Source organism: Lichenostomus cassidix, chromosome 4, assembly GCF_008360975.1.
Source record: "Lichenostomus cassidix isolate B80296 chromosome 4, HeHo_3.0, whole genome shotgun sequence".
Classification (NCBI taxonomy): domain Eukaryota; kingdom Metazoa; phylum Chordata; class Aves; order Passeriformes; family Meliphagidae; genus Lichenostomus; species Lichenostomus cassidix.
Window position 1 is genome coordinate 24,913,125 of NC_139484.1, and position 19,004 is coordinate 24,932,128.

The 19,004-nt window shown below is 38.2% G+C and overlaps 1 protein-coding gene across 1 annotated transcript in view; it reads right to left on the reverse strand.

The window, feature by feature from the left end:
- Positions 1 to 19,004, reverse strand: part of COL25A1 (collagen type XXV alpha 1 chain) — a 298,336-nt gene that overhangs the window by 45,607 nt on the left and 233,725 nt on the right. Inside the window, exons 13-18 of the mRNA XM_085058375.1 lie at positions 16,304 to 16,357; positions 14,712 to 14,738; positions 12,337 to 12,381; positions 7,955 to 7,987; positions 7,764 to 7,799; positions 3,893 to 3,937 (exon numbers count right to left, since the gene is read on the reverse strand). Coding sequence (XP_084914501.1) covers positions 3,893 to 3,937; positions 7,764 to 7,799; positions 7,955 to 7,987; positions 12,337 to 12,381; positions 14,712 to 14,738; positions 16,304 to 16,357 — 240 coding nt within the window. The remainder of the gene's footprint in view (positions 1 to 3,892; positions 3,938 to 7,763; positions 7,800 to 7,954; positions 7,988 to 12,336; positions 12,382 to 14,711; positions 14,739 to 16,303; positions 16,358 to 19,004) is intronic.

Consider the following 19,004-nt stretch of genomic DNA (forward strand, 5'->3'; position numbering starts at 1 on the left):
ATAAGCTTCAACAACGGTTGCTCTCTTTTCTACAAGAGTTTAATTAGGAGAATAACTTCTATGCATCGAGCTTGAAAATTCTCTCTCATTTTCTCTGAAATTTCTCTTTTGTAACAGAACTGACTGGGTGAAAGTAGTATCAATTCTTCTAGACTTCAGAAAAGTACATTCTGCGGAGCAGAAAGTCTCAAGTCTTTACAGGGCAAGATCTCTGAATAGGTATAGAAAATAAAATGAAATTTAAGTACAGAAGAAAATTAGAACTGCTTTTGCTTCCACAAAAAGAAAAATAAAAGGATATAAAATTTATTCAAATGCCCATACCCTTATCCAAGGTTTTTCTGAGACCTTGCTCAGGCACAGTCCCGGGGAAGTCAATCCAAGGTAACTGTATAGAAAGATATAAGACACTGCATACTGGCAGGTCCATTGAGTCAGCCACTTCCACTGGATTTTAAAATGCAGGAGCTAAAGCAGACTCCCAAAAGCAGAAGGGCTATGCAGCCTTTCTCTTCTCATGCCAAACCATTCAACAGTTCAGTTTTCTTGAACATTATAAAACAAAAATTTATATGTGCTCATAAGCTTTGGTTCAGTATTTGTTTTAAAAACTGAGGGGAAAATGCCAGAAATACCACAGAAAACCTAGATCCTGCAAAAAGTGCTGTTACCGAGAAGAGGTTGAGTTGGCTTCTCACTGCAGTGAAGAAACTGAGGCCTGTATAGGCCAAATTCCAGGAAATGCAAGGCAATGGATTTGAGAGACGTCTGATATTACAGTGAATGAGGGCATGCATGATTTCCATTAACATAAGCAAGGGCTGCTTTGTACGTATCTTCCTACAAAAGTTATGAGATAAAACAGATATATGAAGTTTGTGTTTCACAGACAGGCTTCTGTGTCTGCTTGGCATCAGTTGGGGGATAGCAGAGCGATGAGTTAATATTCTGAGTTTAGGTGCCTTACTCGCTTCCCAAGTGACACAGTGGAACACAGTCAGGGGCTCATTAAGTTTCCAGCCATTCCTAAACAGCAACAGGTGCTTGAGAAACGTTCCTCCAGTAAGTCACAGACAGCTTCTTCACTGTCTTGGAAATAACTGACTGTGCTTGTGTTTCCTCCAGGGCACCAACTGACAACAAGGAGAGAACGAAAAGGAACAGGAAGAACTCCCAAAACATCTGCATGTGCATAGTGAATGGATCTAGAAAAGTGAGTAATGAAAGACCCTGCTGCATACCCTGAATTCAGACATGATACTTCCATGTCTGTCTAATGCTGCCACTCATTCAGACTCCAGTATCACATTCAGCCAAGTCCTAACAGGTTCCCAGGAACATTGATTAATTAATTGAAATGGCATTATAAGAAGCAGAAGCTTCTCAGTGATTAGTATGCATTAATCCTTTATGTATGTTGAAGCACACAGGACTGAATGTCTTGGGAAGCTTGTTCAGCCATGGGAAGGAAGATGAGGTGTCGCTGGACAGCTATAGTCCTGTGCCTGGCACAGAATTTGTGTTTGCTCAGGTTGGTGTAGCATTTGTAAAGAGTGCTCTGCATGTGCAGAGCCAGTAACATCTTGTAATACAGCCTGCCACTGTAGAGAAACATTCACGGGGAAGCAATTTTAGGTTCAACTAACAGATTTAATGAAAAGGGCACTTAACATTTAACGTTTAAGAACTACATCCAGGAATTTTCAATGTGTAGAATAAACCTGTATCTTGATCTTCTTTTCCTTACCTCTCACAAAGTTTGGAAAAAGCCTGAAAAATCTCTGCCAACAGCTACTGGGCTGGCACGCAAATGCAAGAGAATGGTGTAATCTGTTTGTTAGGAAAAATTTCCCTTATGGAAACTTACATTTTGTAGTAAGTTATTAGGTGTTGCAATGACATTGTGAGAGGCTTGTGCTATGTCTTTTATGCTATACCACTACTGCCTACACTACTAAGATAGAATAGCAAAGACATATATTGGAGAGTTTTATAAAGTGCAAATGGGAACAGATCTCAAAATCCCTGAAAAAATTGTAACAAACAGCAAGGATCACTCAGGAAAAAAAAAAAAAAAAGGAAGAAAGAAAAAATCAAAAATAAACAGAAAAAAGAAAGAAAAAAGTCACTGCTCCAGTGACTGCATATTGACCAGACATGCTTTGCTGTCTCCTGTGCACATTCTGCTTGTCACCATCCAGGTCACTGGTAGCCACCTCAATGCAGAATTGCACTGGATGAAATTTCTTCACTGAAACACCACCAGTGTCCCTCTAGACTAGATTTTAAACAGGAGAAAGTGTTTCCTAAATGATTAATATTTGACCAAATTATTCCATTTTATTTTGCAGGCAACTGCACTGTTTTTCCACTGTATCCACCGAATTTGGAAACAAATTTTCACTGGGCAAAACTCCCACATTTCATCCATTTCTCACTTCACATTTTGCCTTTCAGGTAATTCTGGAAGCTGCCCTTCTGAGACGTTCTTATTGCCAACAAATAATTTTCCCAGAGCAGCCACTCAGATGTAGACTTTTTTATTTACTGGTTATATGCATGGACATGTGGTCTGCATGAACATGGAAACTCCAAAGACCAGCCACAGTTCCAGTTGCTTTTGGCAAGTGTCCCCAGGACGAGTGCCTCAGGCAAGAGCCCCACTGACCTCCAACTGAGCTACCTCTTTGCTCACAGTTAAAGTAAACAGAATAGGGATTGCTGCCAAAGGCCTTTATGAAAACAGTTTAATCACACAAGACTCTTCCCCTGCATGATCTTCACTACTCAGTACAGCGTTCAGTCTTGCAGAAAATGAACAACCTCCCTGGGAACTATATTTTCAGCTGTTACAACACACAAACTTTAATACGCACATTCAATTCTTCCCATAACTCAGTAGTAACACAGAAGGGACATTATGCTTCAATGCTGTGGCAATTTACAGGTCCCTTGAGAAAATCAGTGCAAATGTTACATTCCATGAGATCAATCCTGAATCCTACCACAATGGACAAGAGTTTGGTCTCTGATTTATCCTCCTTGTTGTGGGGAAAATTCTCTAAACATTCTCCTTAAGACACACACAGGCCCATGCTGGAATGCAAAGGAAAAGTTTCAAAGAGATTTTGTCTTCTGAAAGAACAGCCTTTGCCACAAAGCCAAAGTGACCATTCTGATCTGTGCTCACTCAAGATATGTGAATCTGCTCACTCTGGGCAGAACTGTACATTTACAGCTAAAACTGTGCAAGTGTCTGCAGCTCCCAATGCAACCACTTATGCCAGAACTAAACCGACTACGTGTCTTTTGCAGCCAACTCACCTAAAGATTCCAGACAAACTGGAAGCCAGGGACTAAACCAGGTATTGTGTCAGGGACCGCAGCTTATACTGAACAGAATATTATTAAAACATTTTGACTTGACAGTGGAAATCACTGCTAAGTAACGGAGCACAGAGTATTTTTGTCAACAGAGCCAGGTCTCCACAGCCTGTGTACAATTAATGCAGTTCTCTGGCTGGAGATTTGGTCAATTCAGTAGAATATTGCTACTGGAAAGCACACATCGAAGTGGAAACCAAGTAAAACTTTGATGACAAGACTTTTCCATTAAATAAAAAAATATAAAAACCTCTACTATTTTAGATTTCTTTAAAAAATAACTAGAATATTCTGCCTCACATTTTAATGTTAGATACACTGTTTGCCTACCCGTAGACACTTAAACAATTTTCCATGTGAGACCTTTCTGTGACAACTCCCAGTTTAATACCAGAGACACAGAAGGAGATGTAAGACATGCACAGTAAGTCCATTTGAGCCACATTCTTTCGTTTCCCCCATCTTTGTGGTGTTCCCCCCAATACAACAGATACTACAATTTATTTACCTTTATTCCAGGGAGTCCAGGAAGCCCAGGAAGACCTGGTTCACCCTATACAGGAAAATTACATAATATTACAGACATTAACCAGTTATGGTCACTATCCAGTGAACAGCCCTGTAAATTCTGCAGCAAGATAAAAGAGCATGAATGGCTGCTAGTCAGCTTCAGCAGGACTGATTTTTCCAAAATGAGTGACTTAAATGTACAATTAATAAAAGTCATGTTAAGAACTTAGATATCTTCCGGGAACCTTTAATGTCAAGATGACACACAGGTTGAAATTCCGCGTCAGGAAAGCCAAATACGAATTCACATTAGCCTTCAGCAAAAGGGAAGAAAACAAGCAGCACTGGTTCATTTCACACACTGCCATGTAAGTTCCATACTTACGGCAGATGTTTAATTCTGTTCCATTTTCAACTCTGAGCTAGACATTGTGCTGTGTAACTGCCTGATTTAGTTACAAAGCAATTCTGAAGAGCGTGGTTTAAATTGCACAATTCAAGCAGGACTGCCTAATTATAACTGGGCCATCAATTTTATAGAACTATCCACAGCATCATTTCAGAGCTTGTTCTCTATCTGTGAGTATGCACGGTGTCATGAAGGATAGTGGGAATGTAACCTTTTACTGCTTTACCCAGAAAAGCCTTGCTTATTTAAAATTACAATGAAAAGACCTATAGAACTCTATTTGCAAGGTAATTTTGTAGCAAGCATTGAAAACTGAATGTATAATTTCGAAATTAAGACAAGAATGACAGCATTCTCACAAATGGTCATTTTGAGATATCAGCTAAATGGAAAGATGTTGTCTAGGGAAATAAAGAGCAATAACATGTGAAGAAAACATTGTTTTAAAGGCTGGGGATTTTATTTTAATACAGAGAGGGATTCTAACCAGCACCTTGGATCTGAATATTCCCTGAACTTTCTGGAAGCTCAGGTTTGAACTCTGAAGCCAACTTTTACCTTCATAATGAGTTGAACTATATTCCAGATTTTATACACTCATAAGCTTTACAGAAATCCAGACTTCAGCTGTGTAGTTTGGGCTGATTCCTACAGGTTGTGCTTTTAAAATATTTGATGTGTCTGTGTACACACACACACACACATTCATTCATGTGTGTGTCATGTACACACATGTGTAACACACAAACATAAGCATGTGGACACATAATTTAGGTGTTCATCAAACTGCACTGCCCAGAGACACTTCTTGGAGGCAGAGATAACAAATACACTTGAAGTGCTCCTAACAAAATTACATTCTGCCACAAACAGAAAAACATAACAGAGGGGCTGCAAATCACTTTACCAAATGGAAAGATTTTTAAGTGGTATGGAAGGATCTGATAACAGCTTCTTTGTCTGTTTTAGTTTCTCCAAAGTTCTAACTGTTCAAATCACCTAAAAGCACAGGAAAGATTCCAGTCTCAAAATATTAACTGTAAAATCAGATGCAAGAATTGAGGCTAGGATGCCATTTTCAATAAACACCTATTTTTTGGTATGTTGACTATCACTTTCTAAAGCAGTAAATGGGTTATTACTCTTGCAAAAGAATAATGCTTTAAAAGACCTCCATTGCACTAACAGAATTTTAACTCCAAACCCCTACTCTGTCTTCCCACTTTTTGCATGAGCAGCCATACATACAGAACTACTACCATCAACTTTTCTCACCGAATTGTGAAAGCACTAAATTTCACTTGTAAGCACAAAATTTGAATATTTAGAATTGATAATATATTAGTATTGCTGCAGCAGGTCACTATTTGGTCTTGTGACAGAGCTAACCCCCCTACACCTACACATAATAAGTAGAAAGGATTCACTAAAGCCAGTTCAGAGTCACAGTAATCTAAAACAATTAAAATGCCCTTCAAAAATACATCAATGTGAAACACAATGAAATCAGCTGCTATTTCATAATTACAATTATCATTGCAGGTGAATGCATAGCATTTTGTTTTTTGGACCTTTCCTAAAATAAAAATTCTGATTATGATTTATGAGAAGGATGATTTTTAAAGAAACCAAGGCTGTATACTAACTCTATTACAACATGACAGGGCAGGTCATTCTGTCACCTCTGCACACAATATGGCCCATAACAAGGCTTTGTCAGACTGCTGAAATGTTGTCACATTTCATTTCATACAAAGAGTATTCGGGTGGGCAGCTCAAAATATATTTGTCCTCAGAAGATGGATATGGGACAACTAGAAGAAGAGGAAAAATAAAAATAAAAGAAAGAAGGGAAGACACAGGAAGGAAATATGAATGGGACACAGAGAGGGGGAAAAGCATTGGGATGATGTACATGGGAGAGATGTGCCTCCAGTTGGAAAAAGAGCCTCCCACAACCTCCCATGGTGGGAAGAAGTCCCTGCTAAGCAGGGGTGCAGAGCAGCAGACATGGGGCACACTGACTGGGCATATCATGGGAGCTGATGGTTGGGCTGGGACACGAGTGTGGCACACTGGGAACTCACGAGGTGAATGGAAGGAAGACACTAAGCTCCCTTTGGTGTGAAAAAGAAAGTGAGATTATGGAAAATCTGAACTGCATACCTCTCACTCATCCATGTTGCCTCAACCAGACCAAACCTGAGTGCCTGGGACCGAGAACCAGGAGCCTGCTGATAAATCACTGCTAGTTTGGCCCCCATGGCAGCCACTTAATGGGAGTATGGATCTCCACAGGCGCTTAAGTGCATTTTCTAGTTTATTACCCAAGCAAAGCACACACTGCAGAATGCACACACTGAATGATTCTCTGGATTAGATAACTTTAAACGACTTTGATTACCCTTCCTAATTAAAACTGCACTTTACTAAGGAACTTCATTTGCAACCATAATAGTCTCTGTTAAGTCTCTGATGAGAGTTGTAATTTCTTAAAAAAAAAGACTTAATTTCTTATTTATTTCTTATTTATGCGTGGTTTGGGTTTTGTTTAGTCACCTAAAGGCCTTGAGTATTAGAAAATGGTTGTTTTGCCATCCACTACGTAAAATTTTAGCTCTTGACTGTCTGTCTGGAATATCTCAACTGGCAGAAGGACTCTGTTCCACTCTGGCAGAAGCGTGCAGTGGCTAATTTTCAATGCTGCAAGAGGTAAGAACAGTGCCAATGGCTCCTGAGGGAAACCAAGTATTGCAATGCAAAAATCTTGTTCTCTCATTGCCTCTTTGCTCTCCCTGCAGGACCTTCCCCCTGCTCTCATGAAAGGGAGCTGAAGGCACAGCACTAGCTGTGTTTGACGTACTATGGATTCAAAGAGCAATTCCCCAGCTTCAGAGGGCCTCGAGCAGCACAGTCACTGTAACTCCTGCGGGACCTTTCTTTGCAGAAGCAGCCTCAGCCACACAGCACCCAGGGGAATTTCTTAACATTGGAAGGAAGAGCAGAGCAGCATTACTCTGATGGTGTGACTCCCTAACAGGCGTGTGGGAAAGGGATTCTAATCAATATTTATTTTCTTCCAAATGAGATGTAACAATGTAGCACAGTTTGAAGATTAATAGTCAAACATGCACGGTTAGGTATGATCACTCAAGAAGTAGAGCTATTCTTTGTTAGTCTCAGCGGCAATTGGGTAAGCTTTCAATGCAAGAAGTGTGCTGTGGCTAGAAGGGTTAGTGGGTTAATCAAAATTGCTTTTCATGTTAATTAGTATCATCATTCCTGTGCTTTTTTAAAATAAAAACCAATTATAGACCAAATGTGTACAGCCTTGAGCTTATGCTAAATAGCACTGCCTTGGACTCATCCCAGCACAGGTAGGTGCCACTGGTAACATGGATGTAACATCATTTATCACAAGTCCAGCAGAAAAGGAAAACTGAGCATTTCCAAGTAGTACCTTTTGTCCAGGCCGTCCAGACTCACCAGGCTCACCCTAAAAGAAAATAGATGAAAGACATGGGATCTAAGAAAATGAATTAAAGATGGAAAACCACAACATTAATGATACCCAAATGTCTGTGGCACTGTAAAGTAACATGGAGCAACCACCCCTCTTCTCCCTGCACAACTTCTTTAGAACTACCTTACCTTAATTCCAGCTGCAGAAGAGCCAGGGTCACCCTGATACAAAATCCACAAGAAATAATCACTCTTACTACATAAACAGTTTTCCAGGAAACACATAAAACAAATCATGTAAGAGTATAGAAACATTATACAGCAAAATAACTGCATAGCAAAACTGCCTGTTTTCTGTACTGCTACATAGGAATTTAACTGATTAATTAAATCAGTGTGATTCAGAAAAGGAACAGTATTGTTTTCAAGACCATGCAGAGAGATTTAGCTTCACTCACCCGAACATCTATTACAGTTAACCTCAAATTCCACAACTAATAATGTAGATGTAATAACTGCAGATCTTGTATAAATGTACTTCACAAAGCCAGAAGATGGGACATACTTTGACATCTCTAAATTGCTGATCTACATTAAAAATAATTTACTGCTATTTACAAAGGATATGCGCAACCATTTTAACCTAATTTTACAGAAGGCAAGTGTCAGGTCTCAACTGACAAAATTTTTTGTGCCAATGAAAATTCACCTTGAAAAAAACTCCAGTGACCTATGAGTTTATCTCCATCAGGACAGGTGATAGCTCTATTTCCTCAACACTCCAGAATATTTAAACAGATAGATTAATGCATGAAGTGTTGTATTTTACAGGATGAGAGAGTTATGGTAATTTATGTATTCAGGAAAGGTCTCTGATCTGAGGAGGCGTCTAGCATTCAAAAAGATTTGCCTACATTTTGCTAGGTCGACTGGATTTCACAGGCAGTGATATGCACAGGACAGAGGATCAGCTGATTTTTTTTTCTTAAACAATATATCAAAGAAAAAAGAAAAAACTACTGAGAAGTTTGCTAGTCAAACGATATACCATTGAAGATATCTAGCATGCTCCCATTTGAAAAATTGTTTAATTATTTGTTATTCAAAATAAATGTACATTGTTCATTGAAAATAGCAAGTTGCTACAGAGCAGCATCTTCCAGCCCCTCAACAGCCTGCCAGTGATTTACATAAGTAGAACAGAAGTCAGTACTTTGATACACTTTGAAGATGTGTAAGCAGAGAAAAGTATTCTTTGTATTAAAATTCAAAGAGGTAATGCCTGTTTCTGATGTTTCTGTGAATGCCATAGCTTTACAGCTGGTTTGGGTATGGTGCCTTTTTGGTATTCTCTTATCAAATTAAATTTTACCAGTTAACAAGCTCACTGGCCTATGAAGAACAGGAATACATAGTTACTGCAGCTTGCTCTTGTGTGAAGAAAACACAAAAATCAGTATTATGAAGGGTTGATACATGCATGGAAACCTGAGCTGCCTCATTTTGATAGACATGCATGGGTGACACTGCTAATAGCCCTCCCAAGCATGTACAATGAAAGCCTCAAGAACCTTTTGTAGCTATAAAGGGGCAAAACAACTAGTAAGACACATTAACAGGTTAAACATTTCAAAGAGTAATAATGACGGATATGGAGAAGGTAAGACACAAAATATTAATAACCCACCTTCATGCAAGAATAAAAACTAGTATCAGCTCAAAGAAAAATTTATGGTACGGTATGTTCTCAATTCACTGATGAGTCAAGACAGTTTGCAAATGAAGAAACTTTAGCAGGGGAACATGTACAAAGAAGGAAGATACTTGGTAGTTTCTAGGGACCAAGGCTACATTGGAAGACTACTAGCAAGAGCTCAAGTTTGGCATTGACACTGTCTTTAAAGTAGGACAATTCAACAAAACATTTTAATGCTAAAGTCTCAGGTCAAGAATTAAAGGCCCAAGTTCACATTTCTGAGTGTCACTAGGTACAACAGTTCAGAAAACAAAGCTACATTACTTGCACAAACAGGAACCTGCTCCTAAACCAAGTCCAAACCTGTTGTCACGTGGTTTCTCTTTCTCTCTCATCATATGAATAAAAATTTATTACCTATCTCACAGAAACACCATTTAAGCTTTAAGTTTTATGAACAATGGATTAAATCTCCTAAGCCTATGGGTAACATTATGGTCTAGTGCAACATTCTCTGGACTTATTTACACAGAATTAAAGGCTTGTTTACTGAGCAGGAGGGGTGTGTACCTGTGTATGGCTGAACACCTAGAACTGAGTGAATACGAGACTTATCTCTGAGTACATTCAGCAGCTCTTTTAAAAACAGTCTTTTTTAAAGAGCCTTAGTAAGTCTTATAATACAGACAGAAATACAAATATGGAAAAAAGTCATGACTGCTTTGTGAACATGTTAATTAGGTGTGTCTGAAATAGTCATCCTGATTTCCTCTACCACTTAAATGCTTAGCAATTGCTGGGCAACTTCATGCTGAAATTGTACAGAATGATCACAGAGCAAAGGTTTACCCCTATGCTGAAGAACAGGGAAGAACACAAACCCTGTTAAGTAGCTCAAGTGTAAAGTAATGACACCATGTTTAATGCTTACTCCTACATTATCTGTCAAAAAACACCCTCCTAAGCTCTCTAGAAAGTGCTGTTTGCAAAGCTACCTATCAGAAACTTTAAGCTACAGCTCTCCTCCAAAAATTCTCTTTTTTTTTCTGGGTGGCAGATTGTCTTGTAGGCAGGGAAAAAGAAGAAAAATAATGAAAGTCAATGAAGTTCTACAGTTCTGAAAAGTCTGGCAAAAATTAATACAGAGGATTCTAACCTGTTATGGCTAAAGCAATGCACTCCAAACAGACAGAATACATTCCCATGTCACCACCCCATCTCTGAAACTCACATGAAACCTAGAAGAGATGGAAGACCTCTGCATGATGAAATTCAACAGGTGTATTGAAATTTCTTCAGATACGGCAATATAAGTCTTCTGAGGACCTATACTTTCCACAAATTGATCCCAACTCGACTGCCTAACTGTTGAAAACTCACACAGCAATATTTAAAACTTTATACTTGGGCAGAAAGGATCTCCCACCAAAAGAAGGAGAGGACCTTTTCTTTCCTTAAAAAGGATCCCAAATGTGGTTTGGGGGTGGTGTGTGCACATGGGACACACATGGGGCAGTATGGGCATTCTAGTGGATGCAAGCTCACTCTCACAGCTGAGGAAGTAGAAAAGCAACAGAAGAAGCTGCACTAGGCTTCCCAGAGAGATTATAAATCTACCATGTACTTGTTGTAGAGCTATCTATCTGAACAACAATCTCATACTTGTAGCAGATTATATTCCTAAATCACATAAAAGTGGATCAAGATTATGTTACCAGCAAATATTGTGTACGTAAGTAAATAAGGTTCTTAAGACTTTCATCTGGGTTAATAAGCATGACTGCAGTCAAAGTATTATTTAAATTAACTCCAAGAATCAAAGAACTTGACTATTCTTAAATCTAATGTCTATTTTTAATTGCTGATTTTAGAAAATGCCTTAAAATCCTTGTGCTCTTCAAAGTACAGCTTTACTGCACTCAAGTGACAGGTCCTGATGGATTTGCATGCATTCCTTACCAGCTTGATAAATCCATCACAAATTTCTCCTTGCACTCACTGATGTAAGCTAGTTAAGCATTATGCATGCAGATGTACAAGAAAAAATGTTGATGCTTCTGCCCAGTGCAGTCACTAAAATAAATGTTTTTTAGAAGCATATGAGTTCAAAAGTGATGGCCAGCAGGGATCAATATGTCTGACCCTTCCTCATGTGCAACACAGCCTTTACCCTGACTGCTAAAGTTTGACTCATGTAAGGAAACCACATTGAAAATTCCAGTTCAATTTTTTGAGTGTGAGTCTCACATAAAACAAAACTCAGGAAAATAAAAATTTTAACAAAATCTATTTTTTTATTTCTACAACACCTTGGTACTTTGCAACAATGAACTAAGAAGGTATAAAGTTTGGCTATTGTTGATGTCACCTGAAATAAAGATTTTGAAAGTACGTTCATTGTCAACTCTTGATTTTCCAGCTGCCAATTTTGGAGGGAAGTTGCCTTATCATGATACCATAATTTTTGTCTCATATTGGTTTGGTTCCTCTCTTTGAGGGAAACACAGAAAGGGAAAAGTTAAAGGATATATCAGAAGAAATGGCTATAACTCAACAGACCAGTTCCAACTGGCAGGTTGTGACCAAAGTTTCTGTATGATGCAAATTTCAACAGAGAGGACTGCTAGCTAGAAACATGCTGATGTATTCTGTACTAAGCTACTGCTGTATAAAGTCAGAAATCTTATGCTTAGTTGGACAAAATATTCACAATTTTTCTGCTGCTCATCAAAATGAACTCAACCAAATCCCTCACCTTAAAAAAAACCCTCAGCTTAAAATGTGTTTTTGCTTTAAACAAATTATTTTCATTAGTTGGTTATACTATAAGCATGCCTAAGGCACACATTTTCTTCTCTGCTAAGAAGTAGTGTACCTTTTCTCCTGTGTCACCCTTCAGTCCATTCTCACCAGCATCCCCCTGTAATTAGAATATACATTATATTTTCATGATTTTATGTAAGCACACAGTATGCAGAGAGCAGTCAGCACGGCAACATGATCAGCAAGTTGATTTTGTTAATCAGATAGTCAGTCTCTCTGTGACATGGTCAGGAAGTGGCTATGTCTTATATACACTCTTCACTATAACTGGGACCCCATTCACAGATCTGAAAAAACCCCACCCAAAGTGTCAAAATACCTGTTTGTATAATCTACCAGCTTTATCAGTTCATTGCAGTTTAGCAAGGAAGGAATGATTTAATGATTTTGTGATGATTCAGCATCTTAAATTATCAATACATTTTTCTTCCCAACACAGAGACATTCACCTAGATGCATCTAATAAAATTCAGATGACAGTTACACAAATCCAGTACTTTTTATTAGGATTCTCAAGTAATTTGTAGCATATACTATCTGAGTCTGAAGTTCTTTAGTTTGTGAATGATTCACAAACTAAAAAAAATTCACTAAATATCACTCTTTCAAGGAGCTACCAAATTACTTCATCCATAAATATATTCTATGCACTGTTTATTGTTAAAAAAGGATTGCTCAGATAACACCTCTTCATGTCTGAGTAAACATTTTCTACTCAAAAAATGCCCATTTTTTAAGAGAAAAATTTCACAATATTTATCCAAAAAAAGACCTGATTTCCGCCTACAGTCATGTAACCATATAAGAAGTCCAGACTACATCAAATAATCTTTGTTATATTTTAAGAATATAGGCTAAAAATTTCTGTGGGATTTCAAGTTCATGTGAAGTGCAAGAAACATTTAAAATTCCCAAAATATTGATAAAAATAGAGCCTAAGTAGGCAAAAAAACCATTCCCTGGTCTTAGTCAGATAACCGGTACTACTATTCAAATAACATTACTCATTCAGTATCTGTCATACTGTTCTGAAAACCTTAATGTGGAATTACATCCAGAAAGGGCTTAGCAATTCATATACCACAGTCACTGATACAATGGGAACTAGCTAACAATCCAGCAGCACTTTAACAAAGGAAACATAGATAAAACATAGAAGAGTAACTCTCAGGAATGTCATCCCAAGTTCATTGGACATGATCAAGCATATTGAGGGGATTTATACCAACATGTTTTAGAAAAAGACAAAGGATAATTATGGAAAAATAGAATGTTTTTATGTAACAGTAATTCAGTATATGTTAAAATTCCTTGTTATTCCGTTCGTGTCTGAAAACACAGGATTACTGAAGTACTTAAAAAATATAATTTTAACAGAAGAAATTATTTCATGATGCATATTTCATGATTACATGCTCCTGCATTTGGGTTACAGACTTTCAAGATTTCCCTGGATTATTTTTATGGCGTGCTTTTGAAAATGTGAAATTAATTCCCTTGGCAAAGCATGCTTCCAGCTGCGACTACACAGATTTACATGGATCTGGAAGTGAAATTCAGTTGTAGCTGCAAAGACGCAGGTAAACATTTCTGAAGAGCAAACTGCACCTCAGTACAAGCAACTCACTTTTTAAAAGTAAGCTCAGTATACTTGCAGAAGATGAGGCTTTGCACAGATTCCTACTCAGAATAAGGCTTATGCTATTTCTCAAACTGCCCTGTGTGCAGATGCAGAAGCTCAAGTTTTAATTCAGTGTGTTCCTACCAGCCATTATCCCTGGAAGAGCAGAATTATAATCCTCTTTTGCAGCATGGAGCTTGTTCCACCCCCTTGTTCTGCCCTGGTGTCACTGGACATCAGAGAAGCAATTTCTTTCTAACTCACTGCAATTAACAGCACCACCAGCAATCCACTTGTGCTGCTGGTCCCTCTCCAGACGGTATCGCTGAAGATCCTGAGGACAGATTCCCTTGTTCTTACTGAAACTGACCCAAACACAAATGGAGCATTCCATTTTTAGTATGTGGAGAGCTTACAGTCTATGTAGCTATCATTCTGTTACCTCATTGTTTTATCCTACACAGGTGTCAGAGCATCAAAACCAAGTTATGAGAAATGAGTGGATCTCTAATTTATTCAGACAGGCTCAGCATTTCCTGAGACTCACCACAGCTAGGATTAGTTGCCTGATTGCTCAGATATGCAGCCTTTATCACTGCACCCTCTGACTAATCCCACTGCAGTAATCACAGATCAATAACTTCCATTAGCAGGTATTATCTGACCCTCAGAAAGGCTGCACAGTACTGCTCAAGTTCTAGGTAGTAGCTGTGGTTTTTTATTTTTAAACTTGGAATCATTGCACTGGCCATTCTCCAAGCAGTTATCCAAAACAGACCCACAACAAAGGAAGTGAAACGTCTCACCTTTTCTCCTCTTTCTCCAGGGTCACCCTGAGGAAAATAATTGGAGCAAACAAGTCATAAGTTACTAACTTAGGCAAAAATCAAAGTGTTAGTATTACTATCATTAGTAATTACTAATGTTAGTATTGCTGTCATTACTAATAATTATGTCACTACTGATGACAATGTCTCAGATGGTAAAATCCAACAATAAATCTCCAATAAACAACAAAATATGTAAATTTAATAGACCTCAATGGACAACACAACTTGAACATTTTTTTAAAAGCTTCAATGATTTGCACGTGAAGAATTTCCCCTCTGTTTTGTCCTACACCTTGACAAACAGGCATATATCTATGAGAAGTAGCCTGCAAGGACCTAGGTGCCTCCTATGTCTGGTTCTCCTTGTTTAGGGAACAACTGAAGGAAAAACACAAGATCTGAATGTGAAGGGGAAGTCTTATGATTCTGTCAATGGCTCAGAAGGCTCCTCAAGAGAGAGAAAATGCCTTAAGTGTCTTAAACTAATTCATAATTGTTTTGGAGTAAAAAGCTTTTAGTGCTCCTTACAGTCTCTGTAACAATCTCTGTAACAAGAAGATGGCTTGCAGCCATTATTTATTTCAAAATTAAAACATGCTTGAAAAACTGCAAAAGCACTTTTGCACACCAGCCTGACCCTGACAAGTCATCTGTGCTCAGAGCTGCACTCTGGCCCATCTTTGCCCCTTCTGATGGCTGGCAGTCGCTAGGCAACCCAGAGACTACAGCTGTGAATACGAATTAAGCATCAACTGCCATAATTTGGCTTCTTCTGTATACAAAGTAAGAAAAGGTCATGCTCCCCAGTGGTTTGTTTTCATTCCTGATGGACAAGCAGCCAGTCAGTGGATGTAAAGAGGCTGTCTTGCACGTCTGTCAGCAGCAGCATGATGCACAGAATCAGCTGAGGAGCACATGTTCACCAGAGACGCTCACTCGCAGCTGATGGGATTAGAATTTAGCATTATCCCCTCCAAGAGGCCCACAGATCCCATCATCTCAGATATGATGAGTTTTCTTTTAAATGCAGTCATCATAAGCTTTATGTTCTATTTCACTTTTCAATATTAAAACAGCAGAACAAATTATATAACAATAAAGTGCAAAAAGTCATTCTGATGTAACAAATATGGGCTGAGACATGCTCCTAATGAGGCTTGTTGCTAACTTCCATAATAGCAGGATCAGCCCTCAAGACTTAACCCTGACATTTGTCAAAGAATTGACCGCAGCAGTTCTTGAAAAGAAGCCTGAAAGACATTGTAAGAAACATAAACAAAGCCTTTCTGAAAAGGTCCCCAAATTCCCAAACACTTGCAGGCATATTGCATTCAGCTGGCAGTGGATGTCTGTGTGTCAGTGCCACTGACTGGAATTCCACAAGCACAGCAGAAGAATATGCTTCTTTATGGTGAGATGTGTAAAGCCTCTTACAGCACTGATCACTGGAGGCAGCAGATCATTAAAAGCCAGTCAGAATACAAACCCAAGCTGGAAAGCACGACTGTCATCTACATATGCACTCACACACTCTGTGCTTCTGTTTTTAATCCATTTTCAATACTGACCTTAAGCCCTGCTTCTCCCTTCTCTCCTGCTATGCCAGGCAAACCAGGTTCACCCTAAAGGCAAAGAAAACAAAAGATGACATTAAGAAAGACATGATGAAATACATGAATTTTCTCATATTGGATGAGTAATGATGAACAAAATTTAAGAAGACTCTGCAAACACGTACTCCACAGTTGGGCACTAAAATGCTTTATTTCATCTGTTAGGATGGATTAACTCTAACCCTTATAAGATGAGAAATAATTCTTCTGAAGGTGGTGGAAACACACAGATGTCAAACTAAACAGAAAGGAGACCTGTGACTCCTGATTCTTAAAATCTGTCCAATTAACCTTAAAAGCACAGTTTTCCCAGCAAGACTGCCAATGCTTTCCTCTTCTCTACAACTAAGAAATTATGCGAGAAAGGCTTATCTTAATTTATTTTGACATTTGTGCTTCTGGTCTCAGACAGAAAGTAGATAACGAAAGAAAATAAGAAGGGCCTGTTTCAGAAATGGAAGAATTTGCAAAAACAGAGAGCTTTTCAATTTTTTAAATATACTTTGCTTATCCATTTTTATTCTCTTTATACCACTAGCTGAAAAATGGTTTTAAAAGGTTCAAAAACTGTCAGCATTACATCAATTCTCCAAATTTTGGGTATGTTTAGTAGATAGTCTATTATTCTTCTACAGTTCAAGGAGTCATAAATTATTTTCATAAGTCCATCAGCAAATAATACTTATTTTCAATCTTCTTTCACTCTTTTATATTTAAAAAAAAAAAAAAAAGAAAGAAGCAAACAAGAAAAAAACCTAAACCAAACCAAAACACTTAAAGGTATTTCTTACTATTTATACCCCATATTTATGGGAAAAACTCAGATGTTCGTGTTAGACAAAATGATAATGCAATGATTAGACTGTATTTTGAAATGGCTAGAGCTTATGGCTAATTATGTAAAAGCTTCTGCAGACGTATGTCTCAGTTTCACAAGAAATACCTTTAATGACCCTCACACAGAGAACTGCATCACACTTCTGGCATGGCAAAGCACATGAAAATAACAGCCAAAAAAATATATGAAAATGTCTGCAACTAGGTTCTTCTAAAAGCTCTTTGCTATGTAAATGTATAAAAATGTGGAAACGTTAAATACAGTAGTTAACACAGCAATCAAATTTTAAACAGCAATTTGTATAAGAAACTCAGTGAACAAATTTCAGTGTTCAGACTTAGTATGCATGATCAACTAATCCTCTACTCAGAAGTTACAGAGGCATTAAGATAAAGGCTTTTCCAAACAAAACAAGGTGTATTTTCTAGTCCTCCATAAAAGCCTTCCATTAAGAAAGGACTTATCTCTTTCTTACTTCCTCAAGCAGATTTAATCATAGATATATTAACTCTGATTCTCCACGAAAGCAAGTTCCATTGTATTTCTAAACTAGATAACGGAATCAATAATTACCTTTTTATTTCATTAATAGATGGACTATTTCATAAAATAAACCAAATTATCAAAGTTCTAGCAAAACTCAGGTGAAGTATTTTCCAAGCCAGAGAAAAACTATTAGGATCCATGAAGCCCACCAGGAATTAAAAAAGCCATTTGTGTCAGCCCTTTCTCAAGGCCCCTTTGTAGTACAGAAGCTGAGGCTGATACAGTGGCACAGGCAATTGATACACCAGTGGTCAGGATTTGAAGCTGTTGGAGATTATGTATGAATGTCCTCAAGGATTGACCTAAAAGGCTCTTGGAGAAAACTGCCAGTTGACAAAATGAAGCAGAAGGGATCCATGAATATACATTTGTTTCTGCTCATCCCCACACCCCAACCAAGCTCGTTTCTGACCCCTTCATTTTCAAACAGCTGCTGTTGGCTGATGCTTTCAGGGGCTTAACTCTCTAATCAAAGGGTTGAAGTTCCAAGCTTGCACTTCCCTCACAGGTTTACATATCAGTGTCATGAATGCAGAGGGCTACTACTGTGACAAAAAGGAGACTGCAAAAATAGAACCAAAAAAATTATTCTCTTTGGAAAGAAGTGAAAACCTCAGCCTGTCACCTAGTCATAATAAATTGCCATTCATACCAGCAATCTCATTTCTGACATATATGCAACTTTTCTATGCTCAGCACTAGACTTAGAGTACTGGAAATACTAGGCAGAGATATTTGAAGTGCAGAAACTAGCTCTAGGAATGGGAAATGGGAAAGATTGAAGGCAAACCTAGAAGGATAACACAGAAATGACCTTGTGCCTTTTTGTTTTTGAAGTGATAATCATTCTGATTCTAATGTTCAGAAGAACAGGGAAAATATTCCTTTCCCTATGTTAGATCTCTATTTTCTTGCCCATACAAGGAATAAGGGAGTAATAAGGTGATGTAAAAATGTACAACCCATAAGCTGCTCTATGTCCTAGCCCTGGTGAACATTCCCAGTGCACAGCTAAACACGCTTTGTGCCAGGTAGACTCCCTTTGTCACTCTGCATGTCTTGTAGGCTTGGTGGTCTGGCTTTATGTGCAGATATTTTTACAATTCCAGTAAGCCTTAACATAAACGCCCCCCCAAACAAACAAGAAAATCAAACCACAGCACACAAACAAAAATGCTCCCCCCGAGACCAAAAAGAGAGCAAAGCCTTAAGAGACCTCTTATCTATTAAGAAAGTCCAAAAGTAGTTACAAAGCAAAAAGCATTTAACTTT